Source organism: Tigriopus californicus, chromosome 11 (genome assembly GCF_007210705.1).
Source record: "Tigriopus californicus strain San Diego chromosome 11, Tcal_SD_v2.1, whole genome shotgun sequence".
Classification (NCBI taxonomy): domain Eukaryota; kingdom Metazoa; phylum Arthropoda; class Copepoda; order Harpacticoida; family Harpacticidae; genus Tigriopus; species Tigriopus californicus.
Window position 1 is genome coordinate 5666436 of NC_081450.1, and position 23600 is coordinate 5690035.

At 41.2% G+C, this 23600-nt stretch overlaps 1 protein-coding gene across 2 annotated transcripts in view; it reads right to left on the reverse strand.

Annotated features, from left to right (window-relative positions):
- LOC131890027 (uncharacterized) overlaps window positions 1–23316 on the reverse strand; it is a 25261-nt gene extending 1945 nt beyond the window's left edge. The window contains exons 1-3 of one of the 2 annotated variants that reach the window (XM_059239297.1): window positions 23063–23316; window positions 20910–21692; window positions 1365–1820 (exon numbers count right to left, since the gene is read on the reverse strand). In XM_059239297.1, coding sequence (XP_059095280.1) covers window positions 1731–1820; window positions 20910–21692; window positions 23063–23077 — 888 coding nt within the window. In that variant the 5' untranslated portion in view covers window positions 23078–23316 and the 3' untranslated portion in view covers window positions 1365–1730. Of the gene's footprint in view, window positions 1–1364; window positions 1821–20909; window positions 21693–23062 lie in introns of those variants that run through there. The other variant, XM_059239296.1, reaches the window with a different exon arrangement.
- Between the last annotated feature and the right edge of the window lie 284 nt (window positions 23317–23600).

Genomic DNA, 23600 nt, shown 5'->3' on the forward strand with positions numbered 1-23600 from the left:
GGCAAAGAATAGAAGACTTGCTTGCTTTACTAAATTTCAGAAGTGGAGAAATGGAGCTGAGCCACAATGTAGAAAACCCTTCATAAGAATATTAAACGATTAACAACTCTCGCATTCCTCCAGCGTATCTTTGATTCTAACGAGTCAACGTTCGAAATTGAAGCTAGATTTTCGCCACACCCCATTCCAAAAACCTAAAAAAGTCAATTGTTTTGGGAACCATTACCATTATCTCGTAAGTTATGTTCTAAGTAAATTTCAAAAGTCAATCCAACACCGACTGTGCTTAATTTCTAAAAGAGATTGGATGAAATAGAGTGGCAGGTACGAATTAATTTTTGACGTTTTTCATCATGGTCAAAGGTGCAATTTGAAATAGTTGCATTTTTAAAATTGGGGCGAAACTAGCATTTTCATGTTAGATTTCATGTTAAGAAAGAAACATGAAAATAATGTGAATAACTGTTTGATTGATTCCGTGTCCTCCTTTTGTACCATGAATAAACAAAAAACCTAACGGTTGTACGCTACCATGAACTGATCACAAAATTGATTGCTTGGCGAGACAAGAGTACATTTACGTCGTGTCTACAAAAGTCTCCTTCTAAGCAATCTGGTGGGGCTTGTGCCACCTTTTTACAATAACAAAGAGTACACTGGAGTCTCGTAGAAATGATTTTGTACATTAATTCAGACATTATATTAACATTGTGCATGACAGCGATGTAACGTTCACTTGTCTAGTTTATGTCAAAAGGGTAGGGGAATATTTTTTTCTAACCGTTTTGTTGGCATTGCTCAGAATTCTTTGACAACAATTTCAATCGGAATTTGAAGGTACTCTTAGAGACCGATGGCTTTGCTATTGTTATTGCAGTTTGTGGCCATCTAAGTTTTCAGTGTTTCGCGAAAGAAAGGACGTCTAGAATTGTCGTCAGGTTTCTGCTGCCCTTACTTCAAAAGCGCTCACAAACTAAACTTTTTCCGTTCTAATGAGAAGATCTTATTATGACTGAAATTGGCGGGAAGACGGGACAGAATCCCCTTACAAAGAAAATCTCAGGCTCTGTTGAGTCATGCTTAATGTCCTATTTTGTCTCATTATTATTTGAGGAAAAAAAAATCGGGTAACCCAAGCTCTTCTTTCTTCTTGATGAAATCTTTCATTCGAAATATTTCAAAACATCAGTAACTTTGTCCATTGGTCAAGACATCCTAGTTTATTCGTTCCATGTTCAAGACCACAACAGAACGATTCCAACAAACAAGTCTTTTTAACAAAGTCAATTTCAAGCGAGGCTTGAAACATCTTGATTGAGTCAATCGTCACGCAAACCCGTGTTGTTCCTAATCCAAGCAAAATGTGAGTGTCTAAGATTTATTTTGTCTTTCGGCTGATTGAATTCGTAAAAAAAGAATGATTAGGTTGAAAATACTATTTGTTGTCCCTTTTGTCCCAAAATTGCAATCCATCACGGCATAACTGATGGTAGATCCAGTTGTGTTTGTGCCAAAAGTAGTAGGTCCTCATCCGATTGCGGCGTCCGGCACATTTTCTTCTTCATTTCCTTCATCACTGGTTTGGATTGGTACGCTGTTTCTCACATTTCTCAACCGGCTCCTCCACGCAACGACCAGTGTCGCTGGATCGGGCAAAAATGGTAATTCTGGACGGCGAGGCCCAAAGTCAAAGACTGGTGACCTTTTGTGAATCGATCGAGAGAATCCGCTCAGTTTCCTGCGTCGTCTTCGTCTCGGATTTGATGACACATTCGATGAGGTTGGAAATGGCATTTCTCCTCGGGAATGATCTCATTCACCTGTAATATTCAACCGGAAAAGGAGGAGATGAAAACGGGTGTGGAAATTGCTGCCAGGCAATGTTTATTCCTCATAAGAATCTATGTGTCATCTCTACATTTCCCAACAAACTCATCAATAGAGCAATGGACTGTTGCTCCTAAACTCAGTGGAGTTGAAAACACACTAGAGAACTGATTTCCAAGTATGTTGGCCATAGTCTCTACATTGTCTATGACTTCCCCATCGACCTCAAAAGGCCCAACAGAGTGTTTCATTTTTTGTGTTAGAGTTTGCATAAGGGAAAAATGATGAGATTTATTATTGTTAGAAATGCTAAAAGCTATGGTAACTATGTAGAGGCTCCCCCAAAAGCTATGGGTATTTTTGCCCCTGCCCCTGTCAAAAAAGTCGTTACCAGGAGAACGGCATTATTCCTGGTATCGAAAGTAAACCAGAACAAAGAAATACATGCATTCGTGCTAGACTTCTGCGCGAATCACACTTTGGAGGTTGTGAGCTTAGAAGCTAAAAGTGAGCCCAATCCTGTGTGAAAGCTGCTCTCAATTTCAATCTCAGCACTCGTCATTCAGCTTTGATTCAAATTCATTGCTCATTTTTATGGTTGATGGTTCATAAACTTTGGCCTTGAATGGTATCCATCTACCGGTTTATGCTAGATAACATTTTCTGACAAGGATCCTTGAGTCAATCAAGCAGTCATCAGGGCAAGGAATGATGTTCATTTTTTGGCCCATAAGGCCTCATTGAAGGTTTTACCGTCCAACTGAATCACGTGGTACTAAATTTATCAACATGAACATCGTGCTGGAGGCCTACACGTCCAAGATCAATTCTTTACGGTTATTGAGAGCATTGAAGACGCATAAGCTAAAAGCCATTGATCGATCTGAATCCAAAACGGCTTTTCTTCGTCGTATACCAGTACGTAAACGTACAATGATAATCGTTGCGTTAGGCTTTTGGCACGACGAGAATGCCCTGTTGTTATGGGCCTAATGACCTGCCTGCCAATACGTGTAGAGCTGGTACGCGCCTCAAAGAATCACAGAACCTGCTGGCGTGTGTTTTGTAATTCGGATAGTCATAATTATTTATTGGTGAACCCACTTGACAGCCCCCCTGAATGAGTTGATAAGATCTCATTTTTCTTTAATTCACAGTTCATTTCATGAATTGGTGTGGCTTATAAGGTATCGGCAAGAGAGGGTTTGCGACCATTCCAACCACGTAATAATGGGTGAGGGGAAACTTAATGAGTTTCATCCCTCTGAAAGGGGTCATTTAGATCAATATCAGGCAATTGTAAATCTTCAGCAACTATTTTCAGCCCCACTCTATTCCTGTTATTCTCTTCTTCATTCCAACCTTCTTTTTATGGTGATAATGAGGCTCATCATAGAAAATTATGGTGGCCCTCCAACACTGCTCTTCGATAGTTAGTCTATTTTTGATATGGCTAATCAAAACATTTCGAAATGTTCAATTAAAAATAGGGAAAAGAGCTCGCATTAAAAAAGAGGTAAATACCCTTCAAAACATTACATTCCTGCCATTTTCGCTTAAAACCTAGGGTACTTCTGAATGTTTCACAACAGGCGAACGTACAAACGTGACAAACACAAGTTCATTGCTGCAAGTGTTGACAAAGCAACCTGAAAACTTGAACACTGAAATCGTTATTTACGCCAAGAGAAGCTTTAACTAATTTTCCACATTCTATTCCTGCCTGGTTGTATATCCTGTTATTTTTAGATTTCAATCTGAACTAGCTAAATCAATCAAGTTCCCTTTTTTTGGTTTAACCTTGAACCCACTGAGATGACTTGGGTTTGAGCTTCGGAATATTAGGCTTTGTGTATGAAATAAGGATAGCCTACTGTGCAGTAAGTTTGAATCTTGGGATTGAGATACCAAACGAAGAAGCTACTCCTATCGTATCAACAACATATGTTTGTGCAAGTGGGTTGATGAATACCGTCGTGATTCGTGATTGCTCTCATTATCTGTCTCTATACATATAGCAAGACGAAAGAAGCAACTTGAGATCCATCATGAACGTCGGGATTAAAATAGCTCATTTTCGATCAAAGGCATTCCAGACAAATGCAAAAAGTGTTCGTCTGAAACCAACCGATAATCCCCAACTCAAAATATTTTGTTCGAGCTTTTGTTCACCCTCAGGTTGGACTCAAAAGGCAACCTTTTCTGGGTTCGTTGAGTCTCATGGCATTTCAAAATGGTGTTATCCTTTATCCGTAATGCTCGAAGGAGGTCTTCCATTTTTGCATGGTTGTCACTGGTTTCGGGTAGAGGAGTACTATGGTGATTTATGACCCTGCTTGGACATTTTTAGTCGAAGAACGAGCAAACCAGTGAAGTGGTTCGTTCGTTCGTTACCTCAGATATCCGTAGAGTGAGTAAATTCGATGCCAGAAACCACTTTGTACTTAATACTGTACGTACAATCCACTACATGCCGAGAGCTTTACCGAGGTTATTAAACCGTTTTGGGTGGGCCCAACAACTTATTTAAATCTCTCGTATGAACGCCCACATCAGAAAGTCATTCCTATTATTGCTACTACTACTATTCCCATTTCTGCTTCTACAAAAGAAAGTTGTTCCAGAAGCAGAAAAGATTCTCGAGTCATCATCGACCACCCTCGAATGGTCTGCTGAACCAACTGAGTGAGCACTAAGCACCATGGTTTCGGCTTGAGCCGTCATCTTGAAAACCAAACGAATGATGAGATACGAGTATTCGCCTATTCTACTCTCGGCAAAATCTCTTTCCATCGAAAGACAGATTGAAATCAAATATTCATGAACATTATGCTCGGATCAAAGTGAGCCCACGGCAGTTCAAGAAAGTCATTCTTCATTCAATCGGTTCCGATTTCACGTTGCTCAAGATTTGACTTTATGACTCTGGCTTATCAAGTCACGATCATAGATCACCGTACTAGAAACCAACCCAAACCACCCACACACACACAAAGTACACACACCAAGTCTGTATTACTAAATACGAAAATACGAGTGGTTCTTGCCTCGTCACTCTTGGTTAATACAATAAGGGTCGATTCAAATTTCAACTTGATTTTTTCGTCTCGAAAGCGAAAAAGTTCAATATTTGTTTAAGTTCGTTTGTAATGTCTGGAAGTGATGTCCATGTTTTTTTTGGTTTCACATTTCTGTTCTGATTTGACCAAGTATCTCGCACATAAAATGTGTTAGAGGGTTATTCATTATTGCTAAAATCTAGATGAACCCAATTGCCTGTGGCGACATTAATTCTTTCTCCCCAACTTAATTTTCGTTGCTTTTCTTGTGCAACACTTGCCGTCTCATCAATTTGCATTCATATTTGTGAAAAACGGATATTAGCAAGTTAATATAAGGTAAAGATCTCTGAGGCAGATTGAAAAAGGTAAACAGCAAGCATTATTTTTAGGACAAGTTTTAAAGCATCGCTAATGCATTTTTAGAATTTGAAGCAGAGCGAAGTAGTGAATGTTTCCAATACACAACATTTACAAATAATCCTTTTGAATGACACGGTCTGTGTTAAAAAAAACCTTCTTTTCGTAGGCACCAAAATCTGATTTGACCACTGTAGGTAAGCATGGAAATCCTACTTTGAAAGAAACTTGAGCTTTGGCAAGATGAACAACCTCTCGGTATTTGAGGTTCATGGATTGCGTAACACAATACACAGTCCTAAGTTTTACGACCTTTGGTCAAATTGAGGCTGTCCATTCGAAAGGAGCATGTTTAACTCCCGAAGAAAACTCTAGGCTTAATATGGCCAAGGTCAAATGATACCAATAGGCAGAATCGACTAGTGTTCATATGCGTTTTGTTGTTGGATTTATGATATCACGAGGTGTTTGACCATTTTATTACTTTTAATCATGCTTCAAATCCACAGCTTATAGCATTACAAAACACAAGTAACAACGTTTGAAGAGCCAAAGGGTACATAGTTTGTATGTTTTGATGCAATAATTTGCAAAATCTATGATTATTCAAGAAGATGAGATTCCATAACAATTTCGCAGGGAACATAATCAAGCCTTTCATTGCACACGAAATGGGCACTGTTTTCTACACGTCTACTTGCAGCCATATCTTTATTCTCCAACAACGTTTCGATAAAATCTTTATAATCTCTGTCAGAATTCCAATTTCAACAATGGTTGAATCAAACAAGGCGAACTACCAAGAAATATTCATGCCATCGAATCTCGATTGGCCTCACTTTTTGTTGGTACACAGTACACACTACCTACCCCTGTGCTCTATCTAGGAATCCGTTAGACCAACAGGAATGCACTTTTAGAAGGAAGGGAGTGGTCAATAGCCTGGAAATATCACACCCAATGCCAATTAAGCCCCACTTTATTGGCCCACTTCATCATTAACCTTGGCACTGCTAGGAATTCTTGTTCATTGTCGCCCAGAAGACACGCATCTAATCTGATTGTTCAATGGATGCACAGGTTTACAGGGATCTGTTGTGTTCACTTGGCTCCCTAGCACACCCGTGTTAATCAAATCAATTATATCTACTTTCAAATGCTAACTCAAGGGTATTTCTATTTCTTTGTCTGGCTGATTTGGTGACCATTTTTTTTCTGTGTATGACACGTCTCTCATCAATATTGACAACAACGGAGAAAATACCAAGTTTAGCACAGCATATTTAGTAGAGTAGATCTTTGTTACTTGACATGACTACGTAAAGATGACTTGCAGTTGCAATTTGCTAAAATGTGTTTAACTGCAATGACAATTATTATTATCGGTTGAAATGTAACCGATTAGCTCCAAACCAAAGATCACCAAAGATACAATAACATCAGTATGTCTAGAATAATTGTGTAAACAAACTTTTTAATGACGTAATGAAAGTTTCAATTGCAAACTTCAACCCAAGTCTGCTCTCTTCGAGTGTATCTAACTGGACATCTCATTTAAAATGTCTTTGAGAAATTGAGAGTTGGCAATAATGGCAATGAATGTGTGCAAAGTGGTGTGCGGTGGTGGGGTTCGCTGCTTTGTCCAGATTCATTAAGCCATAAACTGAAAGTGGTTTGATATGAAGAAAAAGTTGTCCGGGATAAGTGGCGAAAAGACGCACACTTTCTATTTCGATTCAGATTCTGCGAGTTGCCCAAACTCATTGTGTGGCAATCAAGAAATTATGGGTCAGCAGGATCTCCACAGCGCCTTCTCCATCCTCCTCCTCCTCCTCCTCCGCCATCACCCACCAAATCCGGACAGCTCAGTTTGACTTATGCTGTCAAATCAGTGTCAAATCGGCCCTGGAAAATGCCTTAAACAGATGGTTTTTGCCGTTTTCACCTCCCATCTCGCGGACAAAGACGGATGATGAAGTTCAACCATCATCTTGGCCAGAGCTCTTTCTTACATGAATATGCTGCCATACGAGCAGTATGTTGTCTACCTTTTATTTTGGACATACGAGTACTTGCAAACAATTTGTGGAATGAGACGAAATACGAAATCTGCGATGCCAAATTTGGTATTCAAACCATTAAAGTTTTAGAGAATCCTCAAAGGTTTGGCTGAGAACGGTGAAATAATCTGAGAACGTGACAAAGGCGTTGAAAGACTGTAGATTCCAATCTATGTTCTGATGGCTTTTGTTGTTCATCAATGCCAACCCAAAAGGAGCGTTATTGTGACCATTTGTTGTCATTGGCATACTTTCCCTTTGTCTTACTTGAGAGCAATTGTAAAGATTTATTAGCTAAGTTCAGCTTTACTTTGAGCCTTCATTGCCCAACTCAACTAAGAGTTACTCTTTTCGAATTGATGCACGATTGCTTGGGGCTTTCTTTCATGGAGGCTTTCTCAACTGTTTCTATAGATGAGTGGCTGAGATGAAAATCTCATTGGATTCAAAGACTGTTAAAAAAGTCAATGGATCGAAAAAGTCCTTGACATAATTACTTCTGGAGTGGCTCATCCACTAACTAGCACTCCATAATTTAGTTTGACCCCATTCAAAGAGGTTATCCATCTGGAAAAACCGCCAATCCACTGGGGATACCGTGACAAATGTGTCTACACTTTTTTGTACTTAAGGGTGTCGTTCAATCGACAATGGATCTTAGTCCGACTTTCTCGTCTTCCAATGAAATAACTGTGATTGAGTTCGACAAAACCCGACGCAAAGTGAGTGATGATATGTAAACAGTTCTGGAACCAAACGAGTTCATCGTAATGGTACGCTCTGGTGATCAGGGATATGGCGGAATGTCAAATGATAGGCCTTTGGTCGCCGTGGCCTCGGATATTTTCCCCACTCATCAAACGGGTTTCCACATTCCCCACTGAGTTAAATGCGGCTATTGGGATCTCTAATTGGCTTGTTCGTGAATAATCATCGACTACGTAGCAAGTAGGGAGTGTGCAAACGCCAAACCATCCTCTGGGCTGAATATCAATAGGTTATCTGTCTTGAATACAAAGAGCTTTGAGATGTATGTAGCACTTCTTAGATCTGATCTTCACTACAGTGGTAGAAGTTGGAGCAACTGATGTCTCGACTAAGACTCGTGATCAGAATTGTTTAGAGTGTTTACTAACAAGAGAGAACTTGAGGAGCATGAATGTTACCAATTGTTTAGCTATTCAGGGAAAGCCATCGCCAACAGGTCACTTGTCTAACTGGGCGTAAGAAATTTTCATTTAATATTCAGGCATTTCAAGTCACCAAATACTGTCCGAATGTTCCTTTCAGTCTAAAAGCCTATTCTACATGTTTTTTTCTACATATAACAAGGCTTGGGGAAGAATCAAAGCTCACCTTTTCAAGTGAGAATTTCATCACTTAAACGCTAATATCTAGAAGGTACGAAGGGACATTTCATCTGCATTATTGCCTCTCCAAGAGCAGACACAAGTCCAAGGGCACAGTATTCCACGTCGTCCAAGTGAGGAGAAAACAAATAAAAAGGCACGAACAATGAATGCTCTTTTATTGTTCTCTCTTTCTTTTGTTCATTTGATCTTTTTTGGATGAGTCGGTAGTAGTATGATCACTTGGGTTCCATAAAGTTTTCATGGCTCAGCGGGACAACTAACGCCTCTTCACATTTGCTACAAAAGCAAACGATTCGAGAGGTGGTATCATGTTGCTTTGGAATTTTAACAATATTTCAAATCCCGAACTCGATTATCCACGGGTTACACCAAAATAGCATGGACTGCCTGGCTACTTAAGTTTTAGTTCTGCACCTTGACGGTTTTGATTTACTTTGTGCCGAATAACGTAAATGGCCGAAGTTCGTTGATCATTGTGTCTTGACAAGCGTCTAAAAACAATACACTAATGAATGAGCATCATCTTAGCGGACGGTTCTTATCTCGGTTACGTCTTCAAGATGAAAAGGCCACTCTCCACCATATCAGATCGCCTTGTCTTAATCCCCATTGAAGAATAATGATGATCGTGAATACCGAACAATCAGCGGCAATTAGATGCTATATGCTCCTATGTTCAATTCACCTCATAATTCGAATGCGAAGCGTGAACTTGCAAGAGCCCATGTGAATTAACTCTAAATCACATTTTGTGGCCATGATTAATTCCAAATGTCCGGAGTCGTAGGATTGGAGCTGTTTCATGTTCTTCCTAAGGTGGGAAAGAAGCGTTTTAGGACTGAGAAGTTGAATCAGATTGGCCAAAAACTATCGATTCAGCTAGACGAGATGAAATTGTCGGATCAGATTAGAGTTCGAATTGGGTTTAAATTTTCTCTATGTGGTTGCGTCATTTCCACCTTTTCCTCATCGATGTCTCAATGCTCTCAAGTGATATATTATGCTATTTGTTTATCGCGTGTTTTACAATCCTACTAAAATCATTGCTCTTAGATTTTTGACACCAAATAACTTCTTGAAAAATCTCGACACGCACACGCATAACACATGAGACAAAAAGATATTAAATTATAATCACATGAAGTATTGGATGCAAATCTATTTCTGATTGCTTAATCCTGCGTTAAGTATTCATTTTAACTTAAAAACACATAAAATATGAAAACAGTAATAAAATGCAAAGAAAAGCTTCAGATTAGTTCAATTCGCAATACATTCGAGCTCTTAATGACATCTAGTTTCAACCCATATTCTAAACCAGAATAGTTTGCACTCACAAAGCGTTATTGCTCTCGAGACAAAAGAAAACATATCATCAAAAAGAAGTGTTAAGAAGGTTTTGATGCAAATGCAAAGGGTCTTATTTTTTTACATTTCCGACATTATTCACGCTTTCAACCATCAACAAATGAAGAGTTACACAAAAGCATCACTCAAGAAAAATGTTGCCATTGATGAATAGAATATTGGCAAGAGAGAAACAAACAGAATGATATAAATAGTACTGTGCAATAGATCTTAGTTTAAGGGTAATTGATGTAAACGCAGGGGGCTCACCAAAACATAATGCAACAACAGAATTCCAAGTTGTCTGAAATTGAACTTTGCCCGACAAAAAGCTCGATCAAGTGAGTTGGGAGTGTTCAAAAATTCCCTTACTTGGAAGGCATGGAATTAGCCCATATCGGAAACCGAAAACCAGTTGACTTTAAATGGTTGAATGAATCAAATGACTTTTTGATTTTGATATTGAGCGTGATTTGCAATCGAAAATTCCTTAATTCTATGGTACAAGATGTAAGCATTGGTGGCGTGAACAATCATTATACGCTCTAAACATATCATCTAATATGAGGCTTCGTTTAAAGATGAGCATGCAGTTATTCTGACCAAGTTTGGGTTTATTAGAGCTCTTTCGCTGGAAAGGGATTTGGTGCTCCTTGAGTCAAACACCACCCAATTACACTACATGATGATTTTAATTACATTATTGTAACAAGCAGTCTCCGTCTCGGCAGACTATCAAAATTTGTTTCAAACCGTCATTAGCCCTGTTGACCTGGTACTTACGAATCCCCATAAACTCAGCCAACCTTCGGAATCGATCCATTGTCAGAAGTAGCCAGATCAAATTGGAAATCTTGCCCACTACCCCCCTACAAGTATCCGGATAACTCATAGACCTATCACTGGCTCATTCCTTTTGGAAACAGGAGTAGAGCATTCTTTCTTTCGATTTTTTGCCATTGAGAAACAGGCAACAATTGATGGTCGTTGAAGCGACTGAGCGAGCTCCTCGGATTGGAGATTCATGTGGGAACAAGGTGGAGAATGACACAGTGCCGCCACACTTAGCCGAGATCTTCACGTTATGTTTAGGGGGGGGGGGCAACCTAGGAATCTCAAACAAAAAACTGGTGTAATCTTACCATTGAAGAGGACCTGAAGAAATCATCATGATGCAATGAAGTCGAATTGTGAAAGTGTGATTTTTTCACCTTGATATCAAATATCGGGTTTAAGACTACCTATGGCAAGTTTTCTCTGATCTTTGATTACTTTAGTCACTCGGCTCAAAATAATAAGGGTCATATGTTCTAGTTCATAATTGATTTGCATCAACGAACTACTTTCATCATATTCCCTTGCTTTATTCCTTCTCCTTCGTTCTTTAGTTTACACTTATACATATATATTAGTGCCTTCTGGAGCGGCGCTTATTTTGTTGAGGTAATGAACGACTCTTTAGCTGTCTGTGTACTTGCAATCTTGAGTTCAAGGCTCAGGCTCATCTCCTCCAGTATGAAAGTGGCTGCATCCATGATCCCGTCGAAGAATTCATCGTAAGATTCAAGGGTTTCTTTCTTTTTTATACGGTCTAGTTCCTCAAGTTTTGTGCAAAGCGATTGCAAGAACTCTACAGTTTGAGTTGTATACGGCATGTCAGGTGGCACGGGAAATTTGAAGTTTGAATGCTCTATTTGCTTCTCCAGCTTCCTGATTTGAAACCATAACCCGTTGTGATTCTTTCGTGTCAAAATTTCGAGGACAATGTCTTCGGCATCAGGGGGTAGCTCAATGAAGATATTCTTTAATGTCACAACATCCCAAACATTCGGCTCTCTTTGGGCATAATATAAAGCCAGTCGAAATTTGTAGCCTGGAAGATCCTTGACCATAGATTCAGCCATCTGGTATTGCTCTTTCTTCAAACGGCTAAGCAGTCCTTGGCTTTTGAAATGACCGAATTCTTCTGCTTTCTCAGGTTTTTCCTCAAGAGTCTTGGCGTGATACATTATCCCAACAGCAGCCCAAAGAGTATAATTTGAAATCTTCATCACATCGTCTTGGATGGCTCTCATTCCCACATAGGGACGCTCATGTGCATAGTCGATGGCTACTTCAAGAGCTTTTGATTCGTGCTCAAATTGAGGTGGCAATGTAAGGCAACAATCCTTCGCCACCCCCAAGGCCTCCGACGCCATGGCCAAAGTATTGAGGCGGAACTTGGAGTAAACAACTCTCATTTGATTCAGGAGAGCTCTTCCCCATTCTGTCGCTCCATGCAGTTCAGCCGAATCATCTAGAGGTAACAAATCTGAATGCTTCACCATGCGATCCGCTTCACCATTTTTGTCCCGGGCAACGACCAAGCAGGCCACAATGATGACGATTCCAGGTATTTCGTGGGACACTAGATCGCACGAGTGAAGTGGGGCCATAAATGATTTTTTATCTAAGGCCACGATTTTACGCATTGCAGCTGCAGCCCTGTACCGTTGGTAAAGTTGGTGTTTAATTTTGTCACCCCTGGGGTAAGCAGGCACCAATGAAAACGCTGTCGTTAGGGCCAGGTAATGGGCATTCATCTCTCTCTTGGTCATTTTCTGGACTTGATTGAAAGCATCCAATCGATCACAAATATTCGTTAATCCAAACGGTACCAATTCGACATCAGCTGGAAGATTTGATTCAATAACCTTGGGAAACAGATGAACAATAGTAGTTAGGAGTTTGGTGGAGAACTCAAACTTGGGCGAGAGCATGGCCACTAAGTATTGTCTCTGATTGCAAATGAGGGCCCGGTAGAAATTGTTTGGGTTCTTTCGGCTCATCCATTTCATGAAAGACTCAAGTGGCTTGGATCCAGCAAATCCAGCCCAATCCAAACGATCATTCTTCTTGAAGTAGGAGTCGCTTTCCAAAAAGGGTAGGATGTGTTTCTCTCCATACAGTAACGCAACTCGACCAAACTTTTTCATTCTCAGCTCGATTGGACCCGTGACGACAAGAGCTCCAAGGGAGGGCCTATCCTGGCCTTTTTGAACGATCCAAGGTTCGGGAGAATGTCCCCAATCTCCCCGTTCAGTGGCCACGATCAAGGTCCGAGCTTCATCTTGTTTAATCTGTAACGCCAACTCCGACCATGTCTTGGCCAATGGTTCCATCTGGATCTCTGGATTGATGAAGATCCACTTTGGACTCATATCGAGTATTCTTCCGAAGGCTTCGCCAAAGGTCTCATTCCCCTTTAATAACACGGGCATGTCCCGAGGACGGTCTTTTGGTTCGGTCATTTTTCACGACAAAGGCCTTCGGCTATTTTTGCAAACTGATCGTAAGTCTAACTTTTAGCTAAAGTCGACGTGACTCACTTGGTGCAATCAAGCTCACTAGCGGGTTATCGGGAAGAAAGGTAAATCTGGCGGGAAAAAAGAACTAGTGTTGCCACACGGTCTTGATCAGACCAAATCAAAGATGAAACGGCATAAATTAGGCATATGGAACTTCGCATGGACGGAGATGCATGTGGCAAAAGTTGGGGTAATTCTTTCTAAGAATGTAAAAGAAAAGCGGGAGCGCTCGTTACAGCATGGGTCTGCATACTAGAGATATATTATTAGATATGTAGTTGTTCATACAACTACATGATCTAGTTGATTATGGGTATGTAAAGCCAAGGACGACTCTACCCTGGACACATAGTCACCCTAAAAATCAACAGCTGCGAGACATTGAAAGGACTAAATTTGAAGCGACTGTGCTCTGACATGGAGTACGTAGTAGTGGAGTGGAAAGCTCTCTGAAACCTCGCTAGAAGACGTTTCAGTTTTGCGTTACCTCCTAATCAAGTACCTAAACATGAAGATGGAATTCATTGAGCACATTGAACACTCTCTCAGTGGGGAATGCATCTGATTAGGAGGTAACGCATAGATCTACAAAACCTCGCTAGAAGACGTTCGATCTTCGACCGAGCTTTCCACTCCACTACTGACGTACTCCATGGCTCTGACTACTGATGTGAAGCAAGCACCGACATGGCAAGTAGTCCAGTGCTGAACTTGCCCAAGTAGGAACTTGCTCCAACTTGGGTTTGTTCACAAACACTTGAGGGGAAAATGGTGCGGCCAAACTTACTCAAGAAATTATAAACCCTAACAAATTAAATCAGCTTCTATAAGAAAAGCAACAATGTGCACCAACACTGACGCAGCAACGTGGCTTTGGTTCAATGACTGGTTTGTTTCTGGCAATCTAACTTTAGCTATGAACAAAAATCCTCATTTTCCAGTTTTCCTGAGCTAACCATCTGGGCTCTCTACATTAGCAGTGGCTCTCTGCTTGGGTTAAGCTTGGCCAAATTCTGGTACTTGGCCAAGCTTTGCTTGTAAACAAGTAGAACTTGAGTGTCTGTGATGACTTGCTACTTGCCCTTTTCCCATCAGTAGCTCTGACCCTACGAAATCTGAAGTGAAATCCGCTTATAAATCATTGTGTGTGACTACTGCTCAATGGCCCGCCCTTGGGTTGACCTCACTACCATCTTGTCAAACCATTTCAAGAAGTTGGCCCACCTGACCCGTCCCCTCACACTGGATTAGAGCCATTGAAGATATCAAATCCAATATCCTCTGATTGTCTGTTCTACATTTGAAAACATTGTATCACATGATCCAGATAGGACTCCAAACTGAAGAGAAAAGCAAGAATGATCCTTCATTGGTGACAAAGTGTCCCCAACTGTGACCCAAGTAGCCTTACTTTATGCAGCCCAGAGACCAACCACCCTTATTTCCCAGGACTTGGCCATTCAAAGACCAAAGCCTTGTCATCAAGACTTGTGAATGCAAGCAACCAAGGGAGCTTGATGTGGATTCATTAAAACTAAGAAAGAGGTTGACCAGCGTGCACAAGTTGACATTATTGACATATGATTGGGCACGCAGCAAGTTCTTTTGAGTGTCTCTCAGCTTGCAATTGTGAATCTGTTTAATATAATGTCCATTGTTGTGTTGTCCCTTGCTCTTCTATGTGATAACTGATGTGACTGACAAGCCAAGCTTTGTTTGCTCTCAGATCGCTGACCAAGATGAATCATTTCATTGGCCATTAGTTCCCACATTGTCAACGGCATTCATGACACCCAGGGAGAGCATTAAAGGTTTGTAAAAATGTTGTAAAAAGCCAGTGGGAATTTTAACTCTATCCCCAGACGGCCATCAGCAACCTGTTTCCAACTTGAGACCCCAACTAGTGGACCCATACTCCTATTTGCTATTAACTGAAGTGAAGTGTTTGTAATTAGGCCTTGGGGACCCCATTCCATATTTTGAGCCTAAACTGTAAAGTTGTTGGCCTGCGTGGTGACCTGGCCTATAACCACATCAATCATAATATTCTTCAAAAAAGTGGAAGAAATGAAGAAAACCAAAAAATGATCAGTTTACCCTTGATACATATTGCAGTCATATGAATGATAGGTGTGAACTTTGCGCTGTTTGGTCTTTTGATTATGAAAAGCAGTTAAAAAAGCCCATTGAGTTACCTCTTTTTAAATGTATCATATATATTTCTGTCAACACAACTTTGTGTTAATTCTTCAAGTTTGTCATCCCTCAGAATTAATAAGGTAAAAGAGCTTTGCAACAAAATCTTCTCACCAGACACTTTTATCTCATTGTTCAAAAAGACTCTTAGTTGTTAAGCCTGTACAAACTATTTATCATGACACTTCTTAGACTACATTTTTAATGGCTGAAAGCTTGTATACCTGCCAAAAGCAACTAGATTTTGGTTCAAGTAATCACCATAAATGGAATGGTGGTAAAAAGGGAGGAATTAAACAATAGAATAGTGTATTACATTGGCTATTTTACATTTCTGGGTATTTTATACATTATACATCCAGTTTGATAACAACATATCACCAGACAAGGTGATGAAAATAAAAGTGATAAACGTTATTGAGCTGAATAGCAAGGTTTTAACAAAACTCACACGTTTTTTGACCTACTGAGTGGCTAGTGCACATTGCCCTTTTGTTGTCTGTCCTCTGGCCACTGTCCACCTCCATGTCTAGAGAACTCCTTGGTAAAGCCAAGAGAATTAATGCCTTTTTCCGTCTTGAAGTGTTGGGGATTCCATTCCCAGTAGCAGTAAGGAAGTCGGCAAAAAAATGAATAAAACCCTTCTAACACACCCGGCAAAATAACATTCCAATCAAAATTAACAAAATTGTAGTTTTCCTTATCTAAGCGTTTTCAGCCAAGAGACTAAATAAGAAAATAACGTCTGCAATTTTCGGTGACCAAATGGTGACTATAGGACCTATCGCTTTTTGTGTTTAACCATTGAACACCTGATCCAAAAGTTTTGGAGCTTTTTGGAATCATTTACTTCTTAAGCTATCAAATTATCCAGGTGCATATTTTGAACAGTACGACTGCTACCCTAAGCCTAAGCCCTGGTGTTGCTGCAAACACCAAAACTAATAAAGGGTGGTGGCTACTACTGAGTTACCAGAAATGCATGTTTCGGGTTCGACATCTTTCTGTCTGTTTGTGGCTTAAAATGCGAATAACCGTTTGTCACCTCCTCGCTCGGAATCTCTGGAATCAAAGCAGATTGACTCCCCAAGGAAAATTGACTACTCGGAATACCATGGCCATAACCTCATCCCTTCAATCAATATCGGCATTGTTGCCATCTCTGGTTTGGTCAAGCTCGTACTTCATGGAACGAAATGCATGTATGTATATATGTATGTAGTCAAGTGCGACTCGGGCAATTACGTAACAAAGAACGAATGAACATTTTGGTCGAAGCTCGGGAAAGATTGGAGCTGGCTTGGGACTCGCAACACTTTTTCACTTCTCTTTTAACGCGGAGGCAAATGATCCAAGCAAGGGCGCAATTAGGCATCAGTATAATCATTATTGGTACTCGGAACGAAGGATCAGCACTGCAACAAAGCCTTTCATTCATATAGTACAAATGGCGATAACAGTGTGATGTATTGCGTTGAGATCGACTTGATCTCTTTTGACAAAGATCTCACGTACTAGTTCTAGATTGAGACAAGCAGGTTGATCTTGTTCTAAGAGTGACTCTATGCATAATAGTCATCCCTTCACCGTTTCCCCACACTCTGTTTTTTTTCCATTGGACGCAAGGGCTCATTCATCACAAGTTGGTGAGTTCATTGCCGTAAGTGGCAAATGTGAAACCAACCAGGGGAAGTATCCATTCATTTGTTTCTTCCCTCTCAGTCTCTGGTGAAACAGCAATGGTTGAGCTCCTTACAGACTTGGATTGACGCAATGAGCAGCAGAAATTATGACTTCCACCACAAGTCTATTTCACGAATTTCGAGCGGAAGCCACTTGATTTTTCCATGTCATTTCGTGCTTGGACCGAACAGCAACGTCAACACCGTCATGAAATCAACCCTCAGTTCCAGAGGGTTGGGTTTAGTACAATTTAACAACCCTCTTTTTACCAAATTGGCAGACAGACAACCGGAGTTCTGCTCCAATGGTCACCCTTGTTTTTACCATCACCATTTGATGAATACGTTAGTGTACAGTCTACTGTGGTACTGCTATGGGTTTGTTCGAAATTGACTATTTTATCGGTAAACTTTACCACATCCATTTGGCAACTTGTAAGCTTTTTGATGAGTAATTAAGTACTCGACTAGTTCAGCACTTGGCCTGAGTAGCTTAGATTATCCATGCTCTTAGAGACGACTTTCAGTATTCTTTCACTCCAAGCATGCTGGCATGCATGTGAAGGAATTTGGATTCGCCTGAAGATGATGGAAACGATTGTATACTCTCTTATAAGCAGACAATCAAATCGTCACACTCCGATGGTCACTTCCAAAATATGCTGTACAGTATACCAAGGGTTGCCATTCGATCAGCTTCGAGCCAAAGGTGGCAAACAAGTGGTCGAAAGAGACTAACATGAAATGAAAACCCTGTCTGGATCCAGATCAAAATGAGGAGCATCAAGATGTTAATGCGGCTAGCTTGGGGCTAGAATGGTTGGGTGGATGGCAGTCGGGATATGATTAGCATTGGAATGTACCCTCTTTTTTGTCTGTCAAGGCGACTTGTCACTTTTGCAGACATCAGAACATTTTCAGGGTCAGTGCAACTCCAGGAGCTCAAGATCCCGGGGGGCTTAACGACAAACTCGTTTTCGGGATTGTCCATTCGTTTTTGAGAAGAGAACGATGTTGTCAAGCCACGGTATGGAAACCTTCTTTTGATCCCTCTACATTGGTTAGCCATCGAGGGCTTCGTCCACTCATGAACAAATGACATTTGATATCGGTTAGTTCTTTAAGTAGGGATGTTCGCACCTGGTTGTGAAGGGTCTTATGGGAATCACCCCAGGCAATCCAGCGTCTAACAAAGCCCTCGACTGAGAATTTGGATAGAAATGGCGGATGAACTGGCCACCAACTTTAGTAGTGATGGGGTATTGAGTGAGTTTGTAGCGATTTGAAGGCATTAGTCAGATACAAACCTCAGAGAATGGGCACTGATTCTAAAATGAGTTCATGAATTGTCTTCATATAGAAACGATATTTTTTTCCAAGGTTACAGACAGGTCTTAATTGTCTAACCGATATTACATTTCCAAGGCACACCATTTGGCAAAGATGAAAGCGTGGAAACACTTTGAATGTTGGTCTCATTTCCCACCAACTCATTTGCATTGGCCAGAGAGCACACTTTAATCTTGGCATGAAATCAGCCGAGATTGAAAATGCCAAGAAGATGTGGCTTTGTAGCTCTTTGCTCTTTCGATGTTGAACGGTGGATCACTAGGTGTTCTCTCGTTCTGAGTTGACAGTCGTAATTAGAGCTTGGGTAATGGGAAAAGGCATCCTGGCGAGTGTGTTTACAGTCCCGTTGGCGAGCCAAGATCACAATCTAGTTTTATGCACGCTTGGCTAGAACCACACTTTCCCTTTAATCTCTTACCCTTTCTTTGGGAAGCGGGATGGAGGGTTAGATCCCGGGTTTCTTATAAGCGTGGGTTTGAGCTCGTGACTCTGTTTTGATCTGCATGAGCGATACTTTGGGTCAAGATGTTGAACGAATCAAAGTTCTTGGATTGTTCTCGCTTCGTCGGGAAGTCAAAACAATGGCTTTGAAAGCTGTTCTAGGTGACTGGGAACCATTCATATCATCATTATCATTCCTTGGGAACCACAGCTGCATACCAACACATCGACAACCAAACTTTGGCACTTTTTCATGGTCAACTGAATTTATGACTGCATTTTATGGAGAGCCCGTGAAAAATTCTCCATTCTTATCCGAATTATCAGACGAGAATCTCTACGCCACAATAATCCCAAAAGAAGTCTCGGAATGCGATCTTCGCAACCATCGATCAAGAACATAAGCGGTTTTCAGTTTATCACTCACTCCCTCTCAAAACTTGAAATAGAAACAACAGCAAAGCCAATCATCAGAGTTGAAATAGAAACAACAGCAAAGCCAATCATCAGAGGGAAGATTATGTTTCTGGGATGTATCACTGTCCATTGGGGTATCAATCAGAAATCGGTCCGAAATTGGCTCGGAATACTGACCACGAAATGGGCTATTCGTGTTGTAACAATGCCTCGACGGCAGATTACCATTATTGGCCAATCGGCACCTACGAAGCCCTGAATTTTGCTTGAGAAATCCATTATCAAAAATGATCTTATTTTTGGCGTCAATCTTGTTTTTGGCAGTCGGCCTGAGGACAAAAAAAGCTTCGGGGAAAACGGTATCTTTTGGAATCTATTTTCTCTAAGCGAGGACTACGTGCGAGCAGAAGAAAAGATGAAACACAAATGATTCGAGTCCATGAGATCTCTCTATGTAGTCTAGCTCAATTTGAATATTCGTGTATGTGGAGATTTACGATATGCTGCAACTGGTATTTTTGATAGCATAAATCACTGTCAATGAATGCGTGGCGTTCACAAAGAAGCAGGTTAATTTGACCATTCTGACCATAGCCCTCAATAAATATATAATTCTCCACCAATTTGGCTCTTTCATGCATTTTTAGCCAATTCATCGAGAGTCAAAATCCCGATAGTTTTAATTGTTCTTCAACAACTGGTAACATTTTTTTCCACATCATCCCAGTCTTCGGGCAAGGTAAATGGTTGAGACAATAATGTTGTCGGCCAATTAGACTGAAAAAAGCTCTCCCCTTCGGAGCATCCCCAAAGCAATTCTTTTTTCCTTTTTGTCGTTTGAGAGAAGCAACAAAACCAGAACGAGTTGAAAGAGCTCTTCCATTCCCTACTTATTCGGCAAAGTCCAAATGTGATGCGATGGGTATTTATCTCATTCTAGTGTTGTGGCCACATGAGAACCATGAGATGGCAACTAAAACTGACTTTGGCTCTGAAGCTACCGTGATTGGACGTTTTGGGGTGTCTTTCGAGATTAAAGTCCAACCTTTCAAACGTAAGATGTTCGTTCATCGTCAATCCATCTCACAAAGGTACTGGTTAAATGGAATTATTCCCACATGATGGGAGGTGAGTTGCTTTGTAATCTTACTCGTCCCGTTTTGGGGTTCAACTTGCTTCATTACTCATTTCCCAGAGCTGACCTTGAGTCGGGGCAACGAGTCTTAAACTTGTAGAGCCGTCCGTGATTCATTCCCTTCGACAATAAATGACACATTTTCCTTCTCACGAATCGAACTGATCATCCCACACGGGGCAACGATCTAGTTTGGGCCCTTTTCTACATGGGCACTAAGGATAGTGCTAAAACACAAGCAAACACACACGTTTTCCTTCAGCTTTTGTTTCCCAAGAAACCCTGAATGGGTTCGAGGTAGTCAGTGTGACTCACCACTTGGCTTCGGAAATAGCATTGGTCACCCCTGATCGATCCCGCTTTTGCTTGTTCGCATTCTTCAGATCGGCACAACTCCCGGACCACTCGCTCACATTTGGTCTCAGGTTGGGCTTTGGTCACTTTACGAGGCTCAATGCGACATCTCATGGCTGGTACCTTGTGACACCCTGAATCCCCCGGACCCGGGGAGCACTTCTCCACCATCTTGACATGACACTTGGGGTGGTCCTCCATCATCTCGTGTTTGATCATCTTGGTATGGCACTCGGTGTCATACTTTTTCACGCACACCTCCCGTTTCCCGTCCACGCATTCACTGGATGAGGTGGCATTCTCAATCTTGGGAGCAGGGCGGACATCAATGACAACACTGTTGGGCAGGAAGTCCACCTCATTGTTTTCCTGAACATCGAGACTCCGCTCCAATTTCTCCGGCTTGCCCACACCATTGGGACACACCTTCACCTTGACCTTGGTCATATGGGGCCGATAGAAGATCTCGCACTCTTTTTTGTACATGGTGTGACAAGTTTCGGCATCTTCCATGTCTTCCGACAGGTCGATCTCATCTTGACACTTTCGAACCATCTGAACCTTGCAAATGATCTGGTCTTCATATTCCAGTTCTTGAATCATCTCCATGTGATCTTCACAGATCTGACCATTTTCAGCATAGACCCCTAATGCCAAGACATGCCCAAAGGGCTCCAATATAAGTGTGAGTAGAACTATGAGGTGCAGGAAGGCAAAGCCTTGAAGAACAGCTTTGGCCAGAACCTGAAAAAAGCAAACAAAAACATATGTCGAGAAAATGAAGAAATCTGGCCACAAAAAAGGTCGACATGCGCATCAAAGGTGATGGTGAAGCAATCGTGTTTTTATTCATGCCTGTTGATAGTGGGAAAGCAAAAAGTCCAGTTCATTTACAAGGAAACAAAGCGAGAACGATGGAGGTGCGGATGAAGACGACCAAACTCTTTGGTGGATCCAAGTGAGGCTGTTAAGTCGTAAACTTAAAGGTGACTTTGGTTCTGAGTCATTTTGAGGGTCATCCTAGGTGAAAAGGCCTCAAGTACGCCAATCCCCGTTAACTTGGTTCGCCCAATAAAATCCGAAATTTATTAGAAACCATGTTGCACTTTGAACTTGATGACCCCAAACGAGTCACACATGCGTGATCTTGAAAGACTAAAGGGGGGAGGGAAACAAAGAGGGTCTCTTTTTACGTTATCTGAATTACTGTGAGAGAAATGGCATTACTGACTTTTCGTGCATAATCTCTTGCATTCCTCAATCCTCGCTAATGAAGCCCCCCAGTCATTGAAAAAGAGGGCGATTTTGCACATGAAGAGTAGGGTGCATTTGTTCAATTTCAATTTTGCTTAATTTGTGTGGTTACTTCAAAAGTAAGAAAAGTAATTAATCGAAGTCGTACCAACGAGGATAATGACTGTTTTCACCAGAATGGATTTGCCAACCATAAAATTTCGTCTTTTGAAATTCAGTATGGTCATGCGAAATTCGGAATAGCAGCGGCTTGCCAAGTTTGGTCATTTTACGTCAGTCCTGTGATTTTTGAACGCGTGTTTGGTCACAGGAGCAATTATTTTACATTTGATCATAGATAAAACCGTGCCAAAAGCGTGTTCGCCTATGCGGACATATATGCCTCTTGGCAACTGGAGAGGTACAATTCAAAATGGATCTTGACAGTTAGAGGTCATGAACATGATGGCCATTCCCACAAATTGAATCTCAATCACTCAATTTAAAACCGATCTCTATTGACGACCATTTTCCGCAACCATTGTATCAATTGACGGACTGATTTGGATTAGGAGATACAATTGATGTGAAGTTGTAAAGTCGTATAAGACTCTAGATGAGAACGTAATCTCGCGCTTTGTAACCCTAAGAAAACCTCATGGTAAAAAGTGCACAAAAGGCCAGGGGTTTGAGAAATCTAGTGAAGGAATTCCGGATTGCGATAGTCATCTTTCCTTCCTTTCATAGCACTCAAAAATTAGCACAATTTTTCAGGAAGAGGGGAGGGTTGTTTTCCTAATCTTGGACATCTTAAAGATGTGAAACCAAGTGTACGAACTAAGGATCTAGTACTGCACACTATCACACCAAAAGAAACTCACCTTGGTTTTGAACATGTTCAGAGTCAACTTGGGATCGTCTCACTTCACCAACTGTACATATTTCACCACCAACATGCGACAACTCCGAAGTCACTTCAGAGTCTCAAGGAAAACTGTTCAGGAATATCTTCGCAAAGTGGTGTTCTATAAATCTCCAGAGTCGGCTTAATCCTCTCTGCCAGGGATTAACGTTCTTGTCGCGAGATGTACACTCCCAGAGAGATAACTCCAGACTGATGCCTCGCACTACCAAAACCGAACAGACAGACTCGCGAGAACCACTGCATGAAGCCGAATAGCGAAACAGAGGAACGGACGCACTTTGGACGTTGAACGTGGGCATGGTTGGATGGATGGATGGATGGATGGTTGGTTGGTTGGTTGGGTGCATCTCATGAGGAGGGTGGTTGGATGGATGGAATGATCAGCTGTTCGTTCGCCAAGTCTTGAGACGGCCCAGAGTAGAGAACATGAAACCGAACATAACAGTTGAAGCACAGAGCATGCAACGCACAATGGCGAAGTTCGATTTGTTGCG